Below are 20,312 nucleotides of genomic sequence, written 5' to 3'. Positions count from 1 at the left end.
ATAAACAGGCCTAGTGATTATATTTTTAGTATTAAATATTATCATATGGTATTACCAGTAAATTCAAGTATAATACAGTGATAGGGATTTTAGCTGCTAATTGCTTCACTATTTTTAGCAGCTAGTAAACCCTGTACACCCCTGATCCTTTTACAGCCCTCTAGCTCACACCATCAGTGTGTGTGTGTGTGTGTGTGTGTGTGTGTGTGTGTGTGTGTGTGTGTGTGTGTGTGTGTGTGTGGAGACCATGTAGCATAATTTAATTGACGAGTTGTGATTGGTTGATCAGGTGGTTACTAGGATACCACTGCTTCCCTCTCCAACGAGGCTCATCGGGAGAGTTTGTTACAAGTCCGAGCTCCAGTAAATACAGCAATATTGACGCCAATAGTAGGAATGCATTGCATGACCATTGCATCATGTTACCTTGTTGCTAGGCTACAGTCACAACTTTAAAAATTAAATACTTGCCAGCAGACTAAACATTTTTGAAAATATTCAGAGACAACAGTGGGGGTATTCTGATCATGCACAGCATTCCATTGGTGGCACCCACAGCTCTGCTTGGTGGCACTGAGTTGCCATGGCAGCAACAATATAGGACAGACGAGATGACACATTTATTTTGAGATCTGTGGATCCCATTTTAAAACAATGTGCACTTTTATTCTTTTGGGATAACACGTCGTTTAGTTCATTCATCAAATGATTTCAGGTCATTTTGGCGGGAAACGTGTGAACATGAACGTGGAACACCACTATCCAATTCATTTTTAAAAATGTTCTGCACTTATGTAATACTTGTAAATTTGATGCTGTAACCGGAAAAGCTTTTATTTCACAGTTGCACAAAATGGCCTGACAGGGACAAAACACACACACACACACACACACACACACACACACTGTGATGATGCCAATGAAGAAATGCAGTAAAACAACATCTAATTTGAATCGCTGAGATGAATCAGTATTAAAGCTGCTCAAAGGTATTTTTGCAACCGTTTGAATTTTAATATGAATTAATAAACCCGATGTGTGCCGCATTAGTTCGAGGCTGAATATGCAAAAGTGGGAAGCAGGAAGGACCGTCACAACTAAAATGGAGAACCACAGTTTCTGTTTTACCTGTTAATAGTATATGCACTTTTCTTCAATGAAGATTTTACGTCTTTTGTTCTGTAGTCGCACCTCAACATTGTGTTTTTTTTTTATTATTAACAATAAAATAATTCGCTATAGAGTCCGCTATTCCCATAATGCAGGGGTGCCCAACTCCGGTCCTGGAGAGCCACTGTCCTGCATGCTTTAGGTTTCTCCCTGCTCTAACACACCTGATTCTAATGATGTGCTTGTTATCAAGCAATTGAAGCTTGTCACAGGTTTGAAAATCGTTCGACTCAGGTGTGTTAGAGCAGGGAGAAACCTAAAACATGCAGGACAGTGGCTCTCCAGGACCGGAGTTGAGCACCCCTGCCATAATGGATTACATTTACTCACAAGAGACACACAGGAAGTGATGCATGTTGCATTGGCATGAACTATTCAGACTCTTATCACTTATCTCACAAACAGAATCTCTTTTTAATGGTCAGGGATGTTCAAAAAAGGCTTGTTTTTAATGTTATAATATGAATTATAATAATAATAATAATAATAATAAAGATATAACAAACCACATATTCTTTCATTTCAAGGACCTGCTAACGTTAATGTTTCCGATTGATTTTATTATCTAGTAGCGGAGCGAGATCTCTAAAGGTGGAGTTTTTTTAATGTGACACTTTGTGAACCACGTAGAGACGCTTCTAGAATGAATCTTGTCGCTTTAATGATCCTTATTGCAACATCCAGCAAACAATCACGCTAATCACAAAGTGCAGGTCTGGCAGCCTCCTGTGAGATTTACAACGCCGACCTTCTGGACGAACGCCGGCTGATAAGGAGGGTGTGTATTGGATGAATGGGGGGTGATGATGACTCACTGTCCCGACTGCAGATCCTTCTCGCTCACCACCGCACAGTTGGTCAGCGACAGCTCGTCCGTCGGGCATCGCGCCGCTTGCATAGTCTGTGAAGAGAGAGGAGGGGGGGAGGAAGAGGAGGAGGAGGAGGAAGAGGAGGAGGAGGGGAGGAAGAGGGCAAAATGTTTAAAAACATGGACATTATACCAACGCTGTTAAAGACCTGTTTAAGAGCCATAACTGGGCTGTCTCTTTGTGTTTCATCTTGATTGTCACAGCACACAAACAATTATTATCATTATCATTATTATTACATAATCTCTGGCTCAACACAACATGTGCAGGTCATGTTCAGCCAGAGATGAGATAAATGTTCAAGATGGAAAGAATCGCATCCATTCAAAATCCAACACCATAATAAATGTGACAAAATCTGTGAGAAAGTCCTTGAAATGATTACTTCCTTTCATTCATCAATATAATAACATGTGAGTTCATTGAACTCAGGTGGAACCATTTGTTCAAAGTTGCCTTGCCACGTTTTTGAAATATGGAACCACTTGATTGACTGGACGTGAAAAAAACGAGTTGAACCAACTTGCGATGTGAAGCTGAATCTGTCATCCTGAGAAACCTTACAGATGCTCTCTCTTGAACTATTCTCATTTTCAAGAGGAAGTTCTTCTATTTGACTTAACAGCTGTGGCTGCTGAGTCATCTAAAGTCACTTCAAAGACAAGATGCCAGGATGCTCGCAGTGACTTTGCTAAACTTGAAGTGCAGGCGGAGGCGGGGACTGAATCATCAGCCATCGGTGTGGTTTGCTTCGTTTTTATTGATCCGAGACTTCATCTAACACGATTTTCTTCAAACCCTCTGGATTATTTGAGAGCTGTTGCTTTCCGAAAAGTCATACTGGGAATTCTGCTAATATGTTTTGTGAGCCAGTCCCCCCCAGGGCCTTAGACCCTGAACCTGGACTTCACTGGTGTCCCCTGATAAATGGTAGCGTGTGAGAGGCTGCAAGGGCTTGAAATGACACCAATATGAATGGGATGGCACTTCGATGATATATGTTATGTAAAAATGTGTGTTGTTACGTTTGTTAATGTCTGATTTGAAAGTCTTCCAGACGAGACACAATTCAACAAGCAAAATTGAAATAATCGGTTGATAAAGAAACCGTCTGTGTAATGCAGCCCAATCCTCTGGTTACAAGTGTTTTACTGTATGTTCCACCTTAAATCCCTAATGTTAATATTTGTGTCCATGCCTGCTCATGTGCCTCTTTGCTTCCCTGGAAACCTCCTGTTTGACGTCACAACGCTATGATTTGTGGGTAATCCCCTCAGGCCAAGTCTGCAGAAGTGCACACTTGCAGAAGGTGGACATGAAGGGCTCAAACGGTCTGTAAGGGTTATGACTGGAGGATTTGACAGAGGGACAGAACTAAACCCTCAGGGTTCAGGTCTCTGTGAGTCTGTGAGTCCCTAAGTGTGGACTGTTACATTGGTGCATCTGGTCTGGGAAGTGGGAGAGGCCTCGTAAAGGTGTGTTCACAACAAACCCAAGCAAATGTTCGCCCCTCTGTCTGCAGGATCGTTAGTGTTTATTCGAGGCGGGGCCTACCCTAACACAATGTTTCATCAATCATGTCAGCAATCACCACTATTGCTGCTTTACACATGTTGTGAATTCCCAGATACACCAGGAAACCAAACACCATCCTGTCTGGGTTCATGACATCATCCAGAGGTATAGCAAGATACCGGTTTACTACAGCTGTATGAACCCAAAATCAACTATTCTGTTGGGATTTGATTGCAATAAACCGTAAAAAACTATGCCGAATTACATGATGAAAATTTGTCAAATCCCATCCGATCCCTACCGGTGACGATGATGAAACCTTTCTGCAGAAAAGAACATCCTCAATAAATATATTGCTACAGGAGTAAAGGGATGTTAATACTTCTTCCACACAGGATCACATGCATAAAGAATATCTTTACATCTCCCCAGAGAGCGCAGCATTAAGAATACAGATAATATTCTGTAAACTTTTTATGTCTAAAAGACAAACTGTTGATTTCAGACACGCTGCCATGTTCTAACACATGAATAAATCATCCTTTGCAGTACAACCATCTCTGCAGCTCAGAAGGGAGGTACAAAAATCTGCAGAGGTTCAACAGATGAAGAAATTCCAATGCACATTGCTCCAATTGGTATCCATGGTAACTGCATTGGGCAATCAGGAGGAGCCGCTGACGATAAATCAGGCGTTTCTGCTTCAATAGTAAAGCCCTCAGAGGCAGCGATGCTCCCAGTCATTTGTTCCTTCAAATACATGAGACCTGCAGTCACTGTGGACGCCGTTTCCACAGTTTCCTGCTCACTGTCTCTCAGTGTTTGATATCCATACTGTTCAAATGTTTTGTCCATAGCTAAAACAATGCAGCAGTTTGCCATCAAAGAGCAACATAACACCCTGTTTTTTGCTTTAACATACTGCCTTCACAAATTCAAAATATACATTATGAACTCTCTCACACACAGGAAAACAAATATTATTAATAATGATAAAAAGTGAAAAAGGACCAAACTACACTGCTAAATTGAGATAATACTTAATCATCAGTGTAACACCAAGTCATGCAAGTGACGTTGAATCAGGCTCATGAATGAAAGAGACAACAGGTAGAATGGAGGGACAGCAGGACGAGAACCAACAAGGAGGTTCTGATGTGGAGAACACAGACAGCTGCTCTCTCCTTCTCCTTCCTGACTGCTTCTTCTCTAGTTCTGGTTCTTCTGGTCTCCTTGTCACTACTTGGAGCATGAGGTGGAACCTGCAGCCCGATCAGGTTCACAGGTAGTCCAGCTCCTCCAGGATCCACATCCATACGTGAGGTCACAAGAAGGTTTGCTGACTCTCCCAGCACAGTCTCAAGAGCCTGGAGGAGGACCAGGAGACCGTTACACCAGGACAGCTGGACATAGAAGGGCATCAACTCAGCACCAGGACCGGTATCTGGTCCTTTGTGTGAGGAGGACCAGGAGGAGCACTGCCAGAGTCCTACAACATGACCTCCAGAGGGCCCGTCATCTTCTAGTGGAATCTACGCTCACAGCCCAGCACTGTGGGTTCCTCCTGGTGCAGTGGGCCTCGGGTTCCTCCTGGCGCAGTGGGCCTCGGGTTTCTCCTGGTATAAAGGGCCCTGGGTTCTTCCTGGTGCAGTGGGCCCTGGACTCCTCCTGGTGCAGGATTAGTCCGGCCTGATGTGGCCAGAGTGTGTAGGTGGTTCATGAATGATCAATGCTATCATGGTGGTTCTTGAAGGCATCGATGCGATTGACTGATGGTTTTACTTTGTTATTTCATACGTTTGGTATTCTAACCTGAAACAGACATGCCTATCAGCTGGACTGTCAGGCCTCCTCATTACAGAGTGGCCATGGGTAGAAAATAAACACTGTTTCACAGGCAAAAATCCAGATCCAGATTACATGTAAAATCTGGTAACCAACAGATCTTTTGCTGAACCCCCTCTTCTAGATATCTGCCAAATCCGTTTATAATCTCTGAGGATTCCCTGCCAGAAATACAAGCAGACCTTACTACAACAACAAGCGTTTCGGCTATTTTCCATTGTTCTTACAGCCACTTAATACTATTGCAAAATGAAGCAATCATTATTTGTCTTCCAACTGTTGATGGAAAAGACACTGTCATCAATTATCAATTGCATGTAAATCGGACGATTTTTATTAGGTTCAGATAAAAGATCAAATAATGACATTATGAGGTAATGTATAGTGTGTATGAATACCAACCACCTTTAGCAGTCTTTCTAATGTAACACTACGAAACTTTGACTTTTAAGTTTCACATGCAACATGAACAACCATGTCCTGGTTGAAAGTCCTGTATTTGTTTGACACTTCCATCACATATGACAGCTGTCCTTGGTGGACTTTCTTGTAGATTTACTTATTATTCAATGCAAGCTATAATAATGGCCGCTCCTTATAACGCGTCACCTGCTTTGCTTGAATGCAAAAATGTGCTTTTTTTTTAAAATGTGGTTTGCAGAAACGTACAATACCAACATTGTTCCCTGGCGAATGAGCTGCAAATAGAGACACTACATGAAACGATCACTGCATCCTGAGGTATTCCCTTCAGTTAGGCAGAAAGAGATACCGGAGCATTGACATATTATAAATGTGTATGCCCCTGTGTATTTATACACGCAAGCAGAAATGAGAAGACAGCAGATATAAAGAGGAACTGAGAGACAGGTAACTGTAAGAAACACTGCAGTGCTGGCATTGCGCCCACATCATCTGCTCCCCTGTAGTCTGGCTGGACAGAGGTGACACAGAGCAAACCAGGATGTCCGAAGCCTTAAAGGGGCCTTTCACTCACAATAAATGGCAATTATTTCCCTTGCTTGTTTAAGTAAGTAAGTATCTGACTGATGCACCATTGGGCAGTTGAGTGACGTAGACCTACGACAGCCCCAAGGGGCGTCGCCCATGAAGCTGCAAGAAGTCAACACGTCTAGAACACACAGAATACGGTGGATCTACAAGATAAAGAGTTCACCGTTTATCAAAGCCTCAAAGCTAAATCCCCCACAGCAGCCCTAGCTAGCGTTAGCACAGCAGCTGTAGCTACCTTTAGCACAGCAGCCATAGCTAGCGTTACCACAGCAGCTGTTGCTAGCTTCAGCACAGCAGCTGTAGCTAGCGTTAGCACAGCAGCAGTGTTGCCAGGTGAGAAATGTAGGATTATCGTACCAGAGACATAAAATGATCGTATTTTGAGGGAAATGATCGTACACCCGTCATAACCAGAATAACAAGTCTATTGATGCGCTGTAGTCACTCTAGTGTTGAATAGCGTCTAACATGTTCACTCATTTTCAGTGCTTCTTCTTAATTATTTTTTTTTTTCCCTCACTCATGGGGCGGGCGCAGCGGACTATTCAGCCAATCATGGCCGTTGTTCTGAGGCAAACGCATACACGTCACTCGTAGCTCACATTTAGAAAAGCACGATTGGCTGGAATTTCCAGCCAATCGTGAAACAGATGCCTTCAGATTCACAAAAAAACTCCGACAGACAGTTGCGACAGGCTGATTACAACCACACATTCACGGAATGGTGAAATTATCGTATTTCTGGTCTTTTTTGGGATTATTGATCGTACATCGTACAGAGGGCAAAATTATCGTACAAATACGATAATTATCGTACACCTGGCAACACTGCACAGCAGCTGTAGCTACCGTTAGCACAGCAGCCCTAGCTAGCGTTAGCACAGCAGCCGTAGCTAGCGTTACCACAGGGGCTGTAGCTAACTTTAGCACAACAGCCGTAGCTAGCGTTAGCACAGCAGCCCTAGCTAGCATTAGCACAGCAGCTGTAGCTACCTTTAGCACAGCAGCCGTAACTAGCGTTAGCACAGCAGCCATTGATAAGTGTTACTGTGATAGCGGTCTTGGTAGGCTTAACACTGTGTGACATTTATTAGAATGTCCGACACCTTAGCATGAAACCAGTATTTGTAAATTTCAGACTGTTAACGTGGAAAAATCACAGTATGAAGTACAGCAGTGCTAACATAGAGGTGCTGCTAACGCAACAATAATAAAACAGGAAGGAAATCATGTGATTTTTCCGTGTCATCAACAACAGTGTTGCCCTGGTGACTGACTGACAGGCTGTCGAGACGGTTTGAGTCGAAAGAGAGATTTTATTTTGTGTGGTGTTTAACAAAATAATTGTTGAAGTTTATCTGTGATGAACCACATTGACCACACGATCCAGCTAGATAGCCTCCTAGGTTTCCCCTAGTCTTGGTAAATCCAAAGAGGATTTCACCATGGTCACTGGATGGTGAATGCAACCTAAACAAGTGGACTTCCCAGATCGGTGTGCTATTAATGAATGGGTAGAAGACATTAGTCCTTTTTTTGGCCACTTGGGTGCAAAGGAACAAGCTGTAAGCAAAATATTTAACAAATCATCACCTCATTAAGTTGTTGTGGTAGAGGCGTAATTTGTCTCGGGACTACGGGTGCAAATACGCCGAGCTTACCCTGGCACACAATAGTTACACATTCAGCAGATATGGAACATTGTTAAAATGAATTTGCTGTTGTGTTTCTCGAGACCTGATGATTGAGTCATCCGCTTTCTTTTTAGTTCTGTTTTACTCTCTTCCAGCTCCTAAGGGGAGTCAGCTGATCTGCTTCTTGGTGTAAGCGGATAGATAGATCTGAGTTTTTTTTTTGCTGAAAACAGCTGCCTGCTGGAGCTATGAACAAGGTTGATGGGAGCGAAGCAAAACAGTAAACATGTGGACCATGAAACCATTTAAATACATATGTAAAAAGTATTATTTCTATCATAAAAGACAGCAGAGCTTAATCATTCAGATTCATTAGATTTCTGTTTTGTGGTAAAACGAGTTTGCCATAAATTTGGGGAGATGGGATCGCTTTCAGTGGGGACAAATCGATATGGATGACAGAGAGGGAAGCAAAGTGCAAAAGTATAATGAAATACAGGATTGCCGTGGCTTTCTGTCAACTGCATCCCATCTCAGCTACCCTAGATTGCATCTGGGTAACCTAGAAAACACTGAATATCAAGAAGCATGCTTTATTTAAAACGAAAGCTATTTATTTTAAGCAGTGTTTATTTTCAAAGGACTTCAGGGATTATTATATCCTCTGAAAGTGTAACACTCCATTAATACCTGTAGCATGTCTGTGCATTCATATTTGACTTATTTATGATAGTTAAGACAGAAGAAGTGCCTTTTGGGAACACAAATTGCAGCAATCAGGCACTCAGGGTTTTGAAAGAGATGTATCCTGCTCAGTTCCAGGTTCATTCTTGTTTTTTAGGTTTCCACTAGAACATGTTTACATGCACTTGTTCAAAAAACTATATATTTCTCAAATTGTCTGTCTGAATATACCTATTCACCCTCTCTCTGAAAGCCTCCTTTTTAGAGCCTTTGAATGGTCCATGTTTACCTGTCAGCTGATGTAGTTCACATACACTGCAACGGGAGATAAACCAGAAATAAACTGCGACACATTAAGTAGTTGTGTCCCAATTCCCACTGGCCGCATCCTTTGGAGGGTGCAGCCTTCTCGGCCTAGGACCTTTGAAGACTAGGGAGGCCTAACCAAGTGGTCTGATACGAGGTGGTCTGGTTCATAGAGGATTTTCTGTTTGTGTCACCTTTGCCGCTCAAGAGGCAAGAAAGAGCACAGACAAGGTAACTAACGTTATGTGATTAAAACAGAGCCGAGATCACATCAGGGGCAGAATTTGTTTGGGGCGTTTAAAGGTTTTTTTGGTCCAAATGGGCAGTAAGGGTTACAAAACAAATTCTTGTTAACCACTTTATTTTATCACCAAATCTCTGGAATACACATTTAAGACTTTAGCAAAATACGGCTAATGTGCTATAACACCAATCTACCTCACTGGGTTTAATCTGCATCCAAACTACCTGCCTCCTGAATCAAAATGGCAAGCTCCCAACGGAACAAATCCATTTTGTTCCGTTCCAGAGACTAAAGCGTGAGAGTTGCGGTGTGACAGGGGACGTTATTAATGGATGCTAATGAGTTAGCATTTCCATTCAGTCCGCACACGACCCCAACTTCACATTGCAGCTCACTGGATACCAATAGCGCCAGACGTTCCAGGGTTGTTTCTATAGTGCGTGGTTGCATATGGATATGTCCTGAGGTGCTAGCCAGCTAACCACTCTGCAGGGGGAGGGGGGGGGGGGGGGGCTGAAAGCAGTAACATACATCTGCTGTACAACAGTGAAAGCCACAAACAGTCAGCACGCAAATATATTCCACATGGCAAGGAATATGGCAGCTTGTTTTTGAAAAGTTCATCATCAGTGTATCCATACATACCTTGAAAAATATTACGACCTTGTGGGCGCCAGCGTGGGCAAGCAGAGAGGAAGGACAGAAGACAGTATTTGAGACAGAGGGGGACTTAGAGCGGCAAGCTGGGACTGGGGGGTGCAAAGCCGCGATGGCCAAGGTGCATTCAAGTTCCATTCATGTGTATGGATTCACGCATGCAAAGCCCACACTCGCACACATGATGAGAGCACCTGGGATGGCGTCCAGTGCATGCAGACCAGAGTTGGGGTTTTGTTTGGCTTAGATTAAAAAAGATAATTCAACCAGATTCTTTTTTGTTCCAAATGCCAAAGTTACACCCCAAATCTTGTAGAGGTCAGACGATGGCAGCTGTATGTTGAATGTCATGCTAAACATTATGTTTAAGGCTCAATCTGTTTTCCACAGTATAGACAATGTGCCAACTAGGGATGGGACTAAATAGGATTGTATTGGGGAACACAATTATCCTCTTAAATATCGTCACTAGTGACTGAAAAAGCTGTTTTGTTCTCTATCATGGTAGACCGCAAAAATGGAGCCTGATTTTAAATACAAGCTACAAAATATCGATTTTTTAAATTGATTCATCCTTTATTCATGCAGTAAAGCATCTTATTTAAGATGATTTTACTGTTTTTCAGTGAAAAAGGATAGAAAATTTGGAAAATCAATGTGACCCTTTACTTGTGATATGCCCTTAATGTAACTGACTTCCACGTTTCATTCAAATCAAATTGCCTTATGTTTTGCCTCCCTATGAATTGTTAGGACTGTTAGGATTGGACCAGTTAGCATTAGCCAGCATGCTCAAACAGACAAGACATCACAGGTAGCAGAACACTGTCAGAAAAAAACATTTAAACAAGTGTTTAACAAGTAGTCATGTTAACATCAGTTGTCCTGCATGAATTTGCTGTTTGACTTCCTGCACCATATCTGAGCAGAGCTGCGTCCAAGTCTTTAATCTCAGGTGGCAGAATGTCAGGGGGTGCCCTCTTGAGGCGACAACATAAAAAACACCTATTCTTATCTGGTGCCGGGAAGGGAAATATGTAACTAGTATAATTGCATTCATTAGCATTACAGTAACAATATCATCAACAAAACATACTTTTCAAACAATGATAAACACATTGAGCCCCTTGAACTGTCGACAACATGATGTAGAATAAACTGTTGAATGTGGGGGATGATGGGTAGGCTACCGTTTGATGATAGTGATATTACAAGAACTGTTCAAATCAGATACAGATTCAATGCTGTGAATCTGAATGACAAGCCAGTAACTAGCTATCTGGATAATTGCTCCCTGCTAGCACATAACGCATGATGCTGAAATCAATACCAATATAAGTATGGGGCTGCGTAGCCGTAGACCAGTCAGGATGCCAATTCAATCCATTCCTGAACCATTTTTGCTTTGTGGCAGGGTGTTATCCTGCTGAAAGAGGCCATTGCCTTCAGGGAATACCACTCCATGTAAGGGTCTACATGGTCTGCAACCACAGATGTTCCGATACCATTTTTCCCCTCCTGATATCGATTCCGATACTCGTGCTGTGGGTATCGGCCGATACCGAGTACCGATACAGATACCAGTGTGTTTAAAAAAAAAAAAGATCATACTACGCCTGCATGACTGTGATATGATTATCATTGTGGTAAAACCCTTTGTAAAAACATGAATTAATACAGCAAATGGAAGCCATTTATTTTTAAATACAGTATAAAACAGTAGTGCAAATTTGCAACACTCGTGTCACCCCTCGAAATTGAGTCTTTGAATATGTTGCATGTCGCCGTCTTACTGGTGGGAACATGAAGCGCTAACATTAGCTCCTCTTAACAGGTGTCAGGTGACCAATTCTTCTTCGCCCCTTGAAAACAGCAGCTGCCGCCGGCAGCAGGGCGCAACTGTTTTAAGAGCGGCGAAGAAGAACTGCGTCAAAGCTAACGGAGCTCCAGTAAATAATTTCTAATAAATTACGTGGTATCGGATCACTGCCTGGACTCCAGTACTCGCCGATACTGATGCCAGCATTTTCGGCAGTACCGGAAGCATTTCTGATACTGGTAACGGAATTGGAACAACTCTATCTACAACAATGCTTATGTTGGTGATATGTGTCAAAGTAACATCCACATGAATGGCAGGACCCGAGGTTTCCAGGCAGAACATTGCCCAAAGCATCACACTGCCTCTGCCGGCTTGCCTTCTTCCCATAATGCATCCTGGTGCCATGTGTTCCCCAGGTGCTGATGCTCACGTGCCCATTGTTGGCTCTTTAGACAGTGGAGAGGGGTCACCATGGGCACCCTGACTGGTCTGTCGACAGGGGTCAGCATGGGCACCCTGACCGGTCTGTGGATGGGTCAGCATGGGCACCCTGACTGGTCTACAGCTACGCTGCCCCATATGCAACAAACTACATTTCACTGTGTGTTCTGACACCTTTCTATCAAGCCAGCATGAACTTTTTCAGCTATTTTAGCTACAGTAGCCCGTCTGTTGGACTGGACCACACGGACCAGCCTTCGCTCCCCATGTGCATCAATAAGCCTTGGCCACCCATGACCACCAGTTCACCTGTTTTCCTTCCTTGGACTACTCTTGAGAGGTACTGACCACTGCAGACCGGGAACACCCCACAAGAACTGCACGTTTGAGATGCTCTGACCCAGTCATCTACAATTTGGCTTTGTCAAAGTTGCTCAAATCCTTGCTTGCCCATTACACACTAACTTTGAGGACAAAATGGTCATTTGCTGCCTAATATAGCACACCAACTGACAGGTGCCATGATAATGAGATAATCAGTGTTATTCATCTCACCCATCAGTGGTCATAATGTTATGGCTGACATATTGTCGGTGTATATTTTGTCTTGAAACCATTGTGGTGTCTCCTGTTTGTTGAAAGAGAGTGCAGTGGCAATTGGGGTGGGGGCACCCAATCACAATTTTGCCTAGGGCAACAAAATGACTAGAGCCAGCCCTGTGACTGCAGCTTGGCAGCAAAGACAATAAAACAATTCAACAGTTTCAGCCACCGTCTCTGTTTGGAATAAGGTAATATGAGATCTCAGGCTCAGGTGTCTTTTACTTTATTTTGCGACATCTCTCTGTATTCATTGTATGTTAAAGTAATCTGTGTTCCTTTCTTTCTGCAAACTGTTTTAACGTCTCCCAATTTCCTACTCCTAAAACGTAATCTTGAAAAATGTATCAGTCCCAAGGCATTCTGGGAACTAATTTTTGCTCACCCCATCCAATCAGTTAATGCGTTCATTAAACAGTAAACATCATTAAAATAAGCAAAAATGTAAATGTAAAACTGCAGAAGCAGGGAGTTGCCTGATAATGAATCAGTCACTCCCTGCGTCTCCCCTCTCTCGGTCAAAATATTCCAAGCACAGCATTAAATTATTCATCCTTGCGGGCCTCGAGGGGGTGTATCCAGTATCAGAGTCAGATGCCTGCACTGGCGATCGATGGGTAACGAGGCTCTGCTGCATCCCAGCCGAGAGTTTAAGGCGAAACAGCAGATATCTAGCATCCCCTGTTGAGCTGGGCGACAAAATATTTCTGCTTTTATCAAACAGTCCATGTTGCTAGAGCTCGAGACACTATTATCTGTCGTCTCAGCAGAACCCATCCCCGCAAGTCGTATCTTTCACCAGCATCTTATTTTGAAGGGACAAAGCAACCTCTGGTCATTGAATGGTTGGTGGTTACATTGTATTTCATATAAGTTGTCCACCCTTACATAACGTTTAATGCCCTCATTTCTCGCCTCTCTCAGAGATAAAAGCTGCACTAATCAATACTCCTACTTATACTTATATAAAACAAAGGGTCCCCTGACTGACAAATTCACAAAGAATGGATTATGGCAGAATAGCACCATTAATCTGGCTTCACTTGCAATGACTATCTGATTCACAAAAGATAATCCACTAGTAATATTACGGCCATAATAATTTGCACTCACTGCATCGCACCATTGCATCGTACCATCGCATCGTACCATCGCACCACTGCATAGTACCACTGCATCGTACCATCGTACCATTGCATTGTACCATTGTACCATCACATCGTACCATCGTCCCACTGCATTGTACCATCGTTCACTGCATCGTACCATCGTACCACTGCATGGTACCATTGTACCATCGCATTGTACCACTCACTGCCGCCGCTCTCACGTGCTGTGCGTAGGGCACCAAGTGCTGAGGGGGCACCAAAAATATCATGAAAAATCATCATAGTCATAATAATTATAATGCCGATATTATTTCACTATAGAAATTGTAGGCACATTTTAGGCATGTATATCTCAAAACAGGGTCAGAGCGCACAGCATAATGGTGGCGAGACCTCGGCACACAAGCCGTCGGGCCATTCATCATCATCATCATCTTCATCATTCCCACTCCACAGCTGCACCGGATTTCTCGTCTAACCCAAGAACAGCGGGACACCGGGGCCCGCGTGGCTCTCCCGCGCCACTCAGACCAGCTGAAGCCCCAAACTCCGGCTTCAGCTCGCGGCAAAGTTGTGCGTTTCTCCACAGACAACAGGGGGGGGGGGGATTATGCTTAGGGCACCAAAATGGCTAGCAGCGGTACTGGCACCACTGCATTGTACCATCACATCGTGCCATCCCACCAGTGCATTGTACCATCACATCGTGCAATCCCACCACTGCATCATACCATCGTACCACTGCATCATAGCATCGTACCACTGCATCGTACCCGGCCGATATGATCGTACTTTGAGCCACTGCATCGTGCCACTGCATCGTACCATTGTGTCACTGCATCGTCCCACTGCATCGTACCATTGTGTCACTGCATCGTCCCACTGCATCGTACCATTGTGTCACTGCATCGTCCCACTGCATCGTACCATTGTGTCACTGCATCGTCCCACTGCATCGTACCATTGTGTCACTGCATCGTCCCACTGCATCGTACCATTGTGTCACTGCATCGTGCCACTGCATCGTACCATTGTGTCACTGCATCGTGCCACTGCATCGTACCATTGTGTCACTGCATCGTCCCACTGCATCGTACCATTGTGTCACTGCATCGTCCCACTGCATCGTACCATTGTGTCACTGCATCGTGCCACTGCATCATACCATTGTGTCACTGCATCGTCCCACTGTATCGTACCATTGTGTCACTGCGCCCTAAAATAAATGAGGAGGAGCTGAGCATGACAATGCCGTTGCCTGGCTACAATCAATGCTGCCATCATCAATTCGACTTATTTGCTTAGAAAGGGGTCCATTTTGAACCACATTTTTGCATATTACCTCATTTGTGGATCCTGTGAATTTGCCCCTGAGTGTAATGTGATGAAACAGGTCCTTTATGGAGCACTCGGCAGCCTACCTCAGCTCCATGGAGCTTTTCGGTGTCTTTCAGAAGAACCAGATATTTCCCCCAGGGATTGGTGGGGACCAAAGCAGAGCTGATCCCTGCTTATATTGTTTGAAGGCAGGGTACACCTGGACACGTCTCCAGACTATGACAGGGCTGTCGCTATTAAACCATTTTTAAATTGAAATATATTCCAGTGTACAATATACAATCTGTTTCCACTTTATAAGGTACAACTAGCCAGAACTAAAGCAGTCCAATACAACAATAACAGAGGGGTGTTATGTCATCCTATCGTTCGCCCCCCCCAGATGAGAACAGCCCAGCTAAAGTGTCTCAACCTCTAGTCTCTACTTGTCTTTGTGAAAAAACGACCTCAAAACACATTTGGTGCATTAACATCACTGCAATTCAATTTGAAACCATTATTGTTCAACTTCTCCATCCGACTGCATTAAATATGACCACAGTCCAGCTGTTCATTGTATCCACGCTTCCTCAACTTTAAGTTGTGTTTTGGAATTGATCTCAAAACGTTAAGCACAAACAGACATGCACTCTTGATATGATATCCATCAGAGGAAGTTGGAAAACAAAGGCCTAATGAGAGTAATTGCTAGGGAACACCCAAAATCAATTTGGAAGCCCTTGATTAGTTCGTTATTGGCACTGGCACATGTTCAATACCGGCACATTATGAAATGAATAAGCTGAGAGCCAACTCACTCACCCATTTTCATAAATCTCACTAAGTGATTCCTTGGCAGTCGTCGGTATTAAATCAAGAAGGTTTCGGGGGGCAGTGACGGTGCTTCCCTGTCAGATTCAATTTGTTATAACCAAGTGTCTGAGTTGATTTAATTAACACATAATATTTTCATAAGCATTTACAAGGCATAGAAAAGCACACACGACACAGTTCACTGAAGGCGTTTGGTCTTCCTGCTCACGTAGGTTTTCTATAGGGGGGGTTTAATTCCCTGACCTGCCCGACCCTTTAAAAAGAAGGAGTGTGCTTCCCCTTTAAAATGAGCAGACATCGATGCCACTGGGGTGAAAGTGGCATTTATTCCAGACATCCTCCCTGGTCGGCCACAGACAGCAGGTGTGACGGTTTAAAAGGTCTTGAAGACAGCAAACTGCCGAGTCTGCGGATTCTCACTCTCAGGTTTTGTGCTCAGCCTTGTTATACAAAACCTGAGTGACAGAGCAAACACGCCAACGCCCACTCTGAAGGTTGCTACTGTCTTGGGCGAACACACACACACACACACACACACACACACACACACACACACACACACACACACAGTGCCTACAGTGAGTGTGTAATCTGCATGTTTGCTGCTGTGTTGTGTTAGCACAGTGGCCCTAAATATAGCTGCAGCTCAGAGCTCACAGAGGAAGGCCCTGCACCGGGGATTAACCATTACTCTTCCTCTTACACACACACACACACACATACACACACACACATACACACACACACACACACACACACACACATACACACATACACACACACACACACACACACAAACACACACACATTCAACCATTCCCACAGGAACCACCTGCTTACGAAACATGCAGGTAAACGATACACACAACGGAAGATATCCATATAGTCCTCACACACACACACACACACACACACACACACACACACACACACACACACACACACACACACACTTTAAACTGTTAATGGCTTCCGTGCACTTTATTAATTGATACCTAACTGGAAAATAAATTATAAAATGTAATATATTATGTAATAAAACATTATTTTAATGAATGAATGAAATATGACAAACAGGTTTCATGGCTACTCATAATATAATTAATATAATCTTTGATTGCTGACTGAGAAAACACATTTTGGGGAAACAAAATCCTTTCATGTGAGATGCAATAGGTTTGTTGAGATTGAGATTTTATATGAATTTTGTCTTATCAAATGAGTTTCAATGAGATTAATGTTATGAAGAAAACGATGATGAATCATAACATCTGCATACCTTTAGTTTTTTAAGAATAGTTGAGATGACTTTCTCTGCGTTAAAGACTGTCATTGCAAGATTTATCAAGCTGGTCATTTATTTTGAAAGCGGGCCACAGACAGATTGAGAAGCAGAGAGAAGTTGCCTGTTAAATGAGATTGCAGGTCCAGACTGCTGCGGTACGATACAGCCCATTGACCAGGCTCGTAAATAAACAGTGGAAAGCTTTCCCTCCGTTTGGAGGGAGGGTCGGTTTGTCAGACTAACAACCTCAGACCTCGGTGATGCAGTCTGCCGCCTCCAAAATTGGGCGTGGGCGCTAAAACAGAAGCAGGAGCAAAGAAAAAAAACAAGCATCTCTTGACAAATAGCTGCAGAGCAAAATATGTCTGAACTACAATGAGGCAATGAGCAGAGCTGCCATCTTTAGAAGCCCCTCCCAGGTAGGTTTCTTTTTCCTGCTCTGACTGGGGCATCAATAGTGCCTCGCCTCTGTGTATTGATTCAAACACAATCAGACTGATGAGGTTGTCCTTGAAGCACTACAAGCACCGACTGGGAGTCTGAATGTACGCTGACAGCAATGAAGAGAATTTCAATGAAGCGGAACCCATCTGTCAGAGGCTGAAGCAGAGACGCTATATGAGAAGTGGGCATAGTCACCGTGACGTCACCCACTGGTTTTTGGCTGTCGCCATCTTGGTTTATGCAACCAGAAGTGACACGAGTGGGTGGAGCTCAGCACCTAACCAAATTTAATCTTTCTTGAACTGAAAACACACTTCGGAAAGATTCAATTTCTAAGACTTTATCAACTCAGAGATTGGCCAACGATGTGGTAACGACCTGTCAATCACAACATGGCCATGCAGAGGTTAACAGGCCGTTCTAATTGGGCTTGACCTTACCCTAACCCTAACCCTATCTGCACACAAGAGCATGTTTTTTAACCTCTAGGTTAAATGATATGACCAAACTTTGATGACACACTTAATAATGCCATTCCTTTCAAATGTATAGAAAATTACATTTCATGTTTGAAAATGAGATTTTCCTCCCACCACTAAAACAGATACACTCACCAGCCACTTTATTAGGTACACCTGTCCAACTGCTCGTTAACGCAAATTTCTAATTAGCCAATCACATGGCAGCAACTCAATGCATTTAGGCATGTAGACATGGTCAAGACGATCTGCTGCAGTTCAAACTGAGTATCAGAATGGGGAAGAAAGGTGATTTAAGTGATTTTGAACGTGGCATGGTTGTTGGTGCCAGACGGGCTGGTCTGAGTATTTTAGAAACTGCTGATCTACTGGGATTTTCACGCACAACCATCTCTAGGGTTTACAGAGAATGGTCCGAAAAAAAGAGAAAATATCCAGTGAGCGGCAGTTCTGTGGGCGCAAATGCCTTGTTGATGCCAGAGGTCAGAGGAGAATGGCCAGACTGGTTCAAGCTGATAGAAAGGCAACAGTAACTCAAATAACCACTCGTTACAACCAGTGGCGCCGCCAGGATTCAATTTCAATGTACGCACAGAAACGGCAAATACAACAACAAATGGAAAAATACTTTTTTAAGACCAAATCTAATGTTTTCAGTGTCAGTGAAATCAGTAGTGTATATCATGGTGATAGGCCCCGGTGCAAATATTTTTTTTGTGCCCTCCATCCCCGCTCTAAACACAAGCGCACGCTTGTGAGCACTCCACGCACGCACACACACGCTTGGACACACACGCACAGTACGGTATGATAACTCTCCCGGCCCGGGGAGAGAGACATGCATCGGCTCGGCCCGCAGTGCTCAGCAGCAGAGAGGTGACGAGACTAGAGACTGTATTGTGTAGTGGAGAGGGACCAACACACGCTATGCACAATTGCGCACACACGCGCAATCGTCCTCTCAAATGCGGCTGCGTCTCTCCAGGTCACTGTGTGACAGAAAGAAAAGCTCTGACTTGCTTGGGCAGACGTTGTTTGGTGTCACCCACTGATTTGCATAATTTAAATATCTAGCCCGCTGAATCTTTGCTTCAATTTTTTTTTTCACCTTCAAAAAAAGTATGCACAGTGCGTACAGGATTCCGACTGGTTACAACCGAGGTATGCAGAAGAGCATCTCTGAACACACAACACATGGAACCTTGAGGCGGATGGGCTACAGCAGCAGAAGACCACACCGGGTGCCACTCCTGTCAGCTAAGAACAGGAAACTGAGGCTACAATTCGCACAGGCTCACCAAAATTGGACAATAAAAGATTGGAAAAATGTTGCCTGGTCTGATGAGTCTGGATTTCTGCTGCGACATTCTGCGATGGTAGGGTCAGAATTTGGCGTCAACAACATGAAAGCATGGATCCATTCTGCCTTGTATCAACGGTTCAGGCTGGTGGTGGTGGTGTAATGGTGTGGGGATATTTTCTTGGCACACTTTGGGCCCATTAGTACCAAGTGAGCATCGTGTCAACGCCACAGCCTACCTGAGTATTGTTGCTGACCATGTCCATCCCTTTATGACCAGTGCACCCATCTTCTGATGGCTACTTCCAGCAGGATAACGCGCCATGTCATAAAGTGCGAATCATCTCAGACTGGTTTCTTGAACATGACAATGAGTTCCCTGTACTCAAATGGCCTCCACAGTCACCAGATCTCAATCCAATAGAGCACCTTTGGGATGTGGTGGAACGGGAGATTCACATCATGGATGTGCACCCGACAAATCTGCAGCAACTGTGTGATGCTATCATGTCAATATGGACCAAACTCTCTGAGGAATGTTTCCAGTACCTTGTTGAATCTATGCCACGAAGGATTAAAGGCAGTTCTGAAGGCAAAAGGGGGTCCAACCCGGTACTAGCAAGGTGTACCTAATAAAGTGGCCGGTGAGTGTATATCCCCTTGTATATTTTATTACATAACATACAGTGTTCCCTACAGGATTTTTGGAGACTATGGTGGGGGGGCTTGCCATCTTCTAGGAG

General features: G+C 43.7%; 1 protein-coding gene across 3 annotated transcripts in view; it reads right to left on the bottom strand.

The window, feature by feature from the left end:
• Positions 1-20,312, bottom strand: part of LOC311031387 (vesicle-fusing ATPase) — a 46,751-nt gene that overhangs the window by 17,943 nt on the left and 8,496 nt on the right. For 2 of the 3 annotated variants that reach the window (XM_084037691.1, XM_084037692.1), the window contains exons 2-3: positions 9,927-9,944; positions 1,986-2,071 (exon numbers count right to left, since the gene is read on the bottom strand). In XM_084037691.1, coding sequence (XP_083893817.1) covers positions 1,986-2,071; positions 9,927-9,944 — 104 coding nt within the window. The remainder of the gene's footprint in view (positions 1-1,985; positions 2,072-9,926; positions 9,945-20,312) is intronic. The other variant, XM_084037693.1, reaches the window with a different exon arrangement.

This window comes from Eutrigla gurnardus (genome assembly GCF_963514095.1).
Source record: "Eutrigla gurnardus genome assembly, chromosome: 20".
Classification (NCBI taxonomy): Eukaryota; Metazoa; Chordata; class Actinopteri; order Perciformes; family Triglidae; genus Eutrigla; species Eutrigla gurnardus.
Note: the sequence above shows the minus strand (reverse complement) of the source record. Positions and strands in the feature narration are given on the sequence as shown.